Source organism: Coptis chinensis, chromosome 5 (assembly GCF_015680905.1).
Source record: "Coptis chinensis isolate HL-2020 chromosome 5, ASM1568090v1, whole genome shotgun sequence".
In the NCBI taxonomy this organism is placed as follows: domain Eukaryota; kingdom Viridiplantae; phylum Streptophyta; class Magnoliopsida; order Ranunculales; family Ranunculaceae; genus Coptis; species Coptis chinensis.
In genome coordinates this window covers 10,933,212-10,939,171 of record NC_141460.1, presented here as the reverse complement: position 1 = coordinate 10,939,171, position 5,960 = coordinate 10,933,212, and the positions used below count along the sequence as shown (strand labels likewise).

Sequence of the window (5,960 nt, the reverse complement as noted above, 5' to 3'; positions counted from 1 at the left end):
CCAGTACAAAAAGAAAAGTTTTTTTTCTAAAAACTTAACATTTCTTTGTGAGAGAAATCTTTTTCTAAGTGAGAGAGATTGAGAGAGAACTAAACCAAGAAGAAAAGAGAGTGAACATTCTTTGTGACTGTGAGTGATACATTCTAAGTGAGTGTTGAGTGCTCCTCTTTGTAATCTTGTATCTAGTACATCTAATCTATCAAAGGCTCGCCGTGTGGACGTAGGCAAATTGCCGAACCATGTAAAACTTGGTCTTGTGTGAGTATGCTTTTATCTTCTCTATTTACTTTATATGCTTGTTAGTTGATATTGAGAAGTGTTGGGAGTGTACTTGGAGGGTGTTGAAATCTTGTCTAGAGAGAAGGATCAATCCTCGTGTAAGGTTGATCTATTTGTAGTGGATATCATTGTTTCCGCTGTTAGTTATTCACAACATGTTGAAAACCATAACCAATCTAATAGACAAAACATAAGATTTATAATGATTCGGTGCCAATACGGCAGCTTACGTCCATGGGAGAAGAAAGATGTTTATTGCTTGCTTAAATTAGGGTTGTGTTACAGGGATTTATATAGGCATAACATGAGTGCACACTCGTCTGTCTTGTTTCTAAAAGAGTGGAGTCTTTCCCTTATAGAAACACACAAATCTATCGAACCTCTGTCACAAACCGACTAGGGCGCGCACACGCCTTCATATATTTCTTCTCCATACTCCCCCTCAAGTTGGTGCGAAGATATTCAACGAACCTAACTTGGAGAGTATATCATGGAACTTTGATGCTGGAAGTCCCTTACTAAAAATGTCTACAAGTTGTTGGTCACTTCGAACAAAGGAGGTAGTGACAATGTTAGACTGCACTTTTTCACGCACAAAATGACAGTCAACTTCAATATGCTTAGTTCTCTCATGGAACACTGGATTTGCAGCAATGTGTATAGCAGCTTGATTATCACAATAAAGTGTAGTTGGCAGATGCAAACCAAAACATAAATCCTTCAGAATCAGAAGAGCACGAAGCCATATGATTTCACTGGTGGTGGAAGCCATAGCCCTGTACTCTGCTTCAGTACTAGAATGAACAACTACATTCTGTTTTTTGCTCTTCCAAGTGACCAAATTACCTCCCACAAAGGTACAATAACCAGAAGTAGACCGCCGATCAACTAGACATCCTGCCCAATCAGCATATGTATAGGCAGTAATAGATGTATGCCCATTTTTCCGTATCCAAATACCTCTACCTGGCGACCTTTTCAGATACTGTAGTATTCTAGAAACTGTATTCATATGTGGAGTCCTTGGAGCATGCATAAAACGACTAACCAAACATACTACATAAGAAATATCTGGTCGGGTAATAGTTAAATATATTAGTTTACCAACTAATCGATGATACTGACCAATATTAGTAAGAAGATCACCGGTGTTATTCAACTTGGCTCTACTGTCAGTTGGAGAATTAGATGGTTTTACCCCCAGCTTTCCTGCTTCATGCAAAAGATCCAACACATACTTTCTTTGATTAAGAAATATATCTATTTTTGAATAAGCAATTTCAATCCCAAGAAAATACTTCATAATACCCAGATCCTTGATGGCAAATTTACTATGAAGTAGATCCTTGAGCTTGGAGATTTTGATATGGTTATTACCTGTGATAACTATGTCATCAACATAAATAAGAACAACAACCAAGCCTGACCTGCTAGACTTAACAAATAAGGAAGGATCAGCATCACTCCACTTAAGACCAGTCATAGCTAGAACAGAACTGAGCTTGGCATACCACGCTCATGGAGATTGTTTAAGTCCATAAATAGCCTTTTTTAATTTGCATACTAATCAAACCTTAGTCTCCTTCGGATGTCCAGGTGGGATCTCATATACACTTCTTCTTTAAGATCGCCGTGTAAGAATGCATTTTTAACATCCATCTGAAATAATTTCAAGTATTGATTTACAGCTAGAGATATAAAAACTCTAAACATGTTCATCTTTGCAACTGGTGCAAAAGTTTCTTTGTAGTCCTGACCATATGTTTGGGTGAATCCCCTTGCAACGAGTCGAGCTTTAGGCCTCTCTAAGGAACCATCATTGTTAAACTTGTTTCTGAACACCTAATGACAATCAACAGTTTTATTTTCATAAGGTAGCATAACAATCTCCCAAGTTTTATTCTCGTCTAGAGCACGAAGTTCTTCTTGCATCGCCTTTCTCCATATTGGACGAGAGTTAAGCTTCTCTAAAGTTCTTAGGTTACTACACATCATCGACTGTACTCAAGAAAGCATGATGAGATGAAGTGATATTGCCATACGTTATATGCACCTGTAAAGAATATGAAACGTCATGCAATGAATAAAATTCATGTGAATCACTGGAGGATGCAGTTCTCTATTAGATTTATAGTGAATTTATTACCATTTAGTACCACGAACTTTCACTTTTTTTCCTATATGGTACCTGAACTTTGTTTCTCGCCTATTAGTACCACGAACTTTTAATTTTGTGCAATTTAGTACCTCCGTCCATTTTCCATCCAAATCTGTCAAATTTCTCTAATTGAGACCTCACGTGTTTAATCACGTGACCTGGGTTTCTCTAATTAGTGCCTTAATAACCCAATTACTTACGAATAGACCAAAAAAATCGAAAAACACAGAGAGTAAAGAGAGTAAAGTGTTGAACAAAAAACAAAGAGTAAAGCTTCATCCCTCTTTTGTCTTAGTAAGTGTTTTTATAATCAAAGTTATTCCCTTTTCTTTTGTGTATGTTTATTTAGGTTGAAAATTTTGGGGATTTGTATTGTATATTGAAATTGAAATTGTAATTGTATATTTAGGTCGAAATTTGGATTGAAATTGTATATTGATTCTCATATACTTTTATTATAATGTAATAATTTATTAACTATTTATATATATATATATATATATATATATATATATATAGTGGACAAGTTCAACTTAGTATTACACCATGGTGGTTTGTTCTTCTGGGAGCCAATATTGTATTATGATGCTGGGTATAAGCAAGTGTACTATGGTTTTGATCCTGCTGCTATGAACTTGGATGATCTTCATGCTAAGCTTGCTCAATTGGGTCATATACTCAACTACAAGTATTGGAAGCTATGTTATCATTATCCTGGGTTGTCTCTAGTAGATGGTCTTAAAATAATCGGCAATGAAAGATCTATTTCTGAAATGTTAAACCAAGCTGCTGTGTATGGAAGCATTGAAGTGTATGTTATCCATGAAGAGTTTGAGGTTGAAGATGAGTTTGAAGAGGAAAGGGGTGTTGATGACATCAGCGAAGATGGAAGTTTAGAATTTGTCACTGATGATGAAGAATTGATAGAGGTTAGGGTATCAAATGCACAAAGGAAGGATGAGAAGTTGGCTTCAAAAAAAGGTAAACAAACAGCTACAAAACCACCTTCTGAACCACCTACTGATCCACCTACCGAACCAATGACCGAACCACCTACTGAACTAATGACTAGCCCACATAATGAAGATGTGGATGTACCTATTTATGATGTTAATGATGGTTATGATACTGAGTATGCTGATAGTGATGATTATGACACTCCTGAGTTAGAATCAAATTATGAGTGTGACACTCATGTTGTCAATAGGGAGAACCCAAGAACTAATTACCCTATTTACAATCCTCAACAGGACATGTTTACATTTGTGCCTGAAGTTGGGCTGAAGTTTACATCTCCTCAACAGTTAAAAGAGTGTTTGAGCAACTACTCAGTTGCAAATGGTTTATCCATTTGGTATAAGAAGAATAGGGCAACACAACTTCTAGCTCTTTGTGCTCCAAAGTGTCCATGGAGGCTATGTGCAAGCTATATGCAAGATTCATCAACTTTTCAGATCAAGACATTGAGAAAGGTACACAAGTGTGGTAGAAACTACAGTGTTAAAATGGGGAATTCTAAGTGGCTTGCGAAGAGGTATTACAATAAGATACTTGCTAATCCAACCTGGAAGCTTGCAGACTTTAAGGCTGAAATCTTGAATGAATTTGCATTAGAAGTAACTACAACACAATGTCTGAGAGCCAAGAGGAAAGTTTTAGGTGGTGTTGACAAGGGTTTAGAGCTTCATTATGCCAAGGTGTCTGACTATGCACATGAAATCTTCAGGTCTAATTCAGGTAGTACAGTGAAAATAGAGGTTGATAGACCTAACCCAGTACAGATGGAAGTGGATACACCACTACCAGTATGTTATTTCCAGAGGATGTATGTTTGTTTTCATAGTTTGAAGAAAGGTTGGTTGGAAGGATGTAGACCTGTATTAGGTCTAGATGATTGTTTTTTGAAGGGATTTGTCAAGGGTGAGCTTCTGACTACAGTAGGAAGGGATGGGAACAACCAGATGTTCCCTATTGCATGGGCACAAGTGGAGAGTGAGAACAAAGACTCTTGGTGTTGGTTCCTTGATAGATTGCTTAATGATTTTAATATTTTAGATGGACAAGGGTGGACAGCTATCACAGATCAATAAAGAGGACTTGTTGAGGCTCTACATTTGTGCCTACCATTGGCTGAGCATAGGGCATGTGCTAGGCACATATATGCAAATTTTAAGAAAAAATATTGTGGGCTGCAACTCAAACTTGCTTTTTGGAAGGTATATAAAGCGTGTACACCTTAAGAATTTGATACTGCTATGGAAGAGTTAAAGAAAGTGAATCAGGCAGCACATACATACTTGATGGATAAGAATCCAGCTGCATGGTCAAGGGCCTTTTTTGTAACTCACTCTAGTTGTGAAGCTGTTGAGAACAACATGTGTGAAGTGTTTAATGGGACAATTGTTGAAGCTAGGAGTAAACCAATAATCTCTATGTTTGAGGAGATTAGAATGAAGTTGATGGAAAGAATGGTCAAGAGAATAGATATGATGCGAGGATGGGATGATACGATATACCCTAGAGCTAGAGAAAAGTTAGAGGCAAACAAGCTAGAATATAGGCACTGGAGGGTATTTTATTTTGGGAACCAACAGTCTGAAATCAGAAGGGATATGATAGCTTATATAGTGGACATGAAATAGAAGACATGTACTTGTAGACTGTGGGAACTCAGTGGAATTCCTTGTTGTCATTCCATTGCTGCAATGTTTAACAGTGGAGATGAACCTGAGAAATATGTTGCACACTGGTATTCTGTTGAAAGCAATAAGAAGGCATACTCACACTTGAATGGTGAGAATCTCTGGATAAAGACCAAGGTTGCAAAGTTTTTGCCACCCAAGAATAGGAGAATGCCACGCAGGCCAAAAAAGCTGCGGAGGAAGGACTTCCATGAATCACCAAGTAAGAAAGCAGATGTTGTTAGTAGAAAAGGGGAAAAAAATGACTTGTCAAAGATGTAAGAAGGTTGGCCACAACAGGAGAGGATGTAAAGAGATACTAAATGCACCTGTAAGTCTCTTACTTAATTGAATTAAATTTTAGTTACTTAATTACTTTGAGTACTCACTAACTTTCATTACAGGAAAACCAAGTGAATGATGACACTCCTATGAATGAAGAAATGACTGGTAATTACATGAATGTGGAAATGAATGATGTCATACATGAGACTGTAAGTATTCCCCAAAGGACAGCCAAAGCCAAAGCCAAAGATAATGTTGTTAAAGAAATACCCCCAGAACATGTAAGTATTCCTTTTTAAAATTTATTTTATGTTGTTTGAAGGTCTATTTAACTTCTTCACTTTAACAGGTGAGAAAGTACAAGAATCCAATTGTACCAAGAGGTGTTTTAAACTTAGTTGGTCCAAATGGTGCCATACTCACAAAGGTAATTGTTTGTGTATGTTCTTTTGTGTCCATTTATATTCGTAGCTAAGTTAACTTCTTCTTTATTTATGTTCGTAGCTTCCTGGTCAGAAAAGAGGTAGATGAAGTGCTCCACTTGATCCAGCTACTTC

General features: G+C 37.0%; 1 protein-coding gene across 1 annotated transcript; it reads left to right on the top strand.

The window, feature by feature from the left end:
- The first annotated feature begins 3,066 nt into the window (after nt 1-3,066).
- Nucleotides 3,067-4,527, top strand: LOC147496650 (uncharacterized). The gene has a single exon (XM_086562626.1). It carries the CDS (start codon nt 3,067-3,069, stop codon nt 4,525-4,527), a length of 1,461 nt encoding a protein of 486 aa, XP_086418752.1.
- Nucleotides 4,528-5,960: the final 1,433 nt, after the last annotated feature.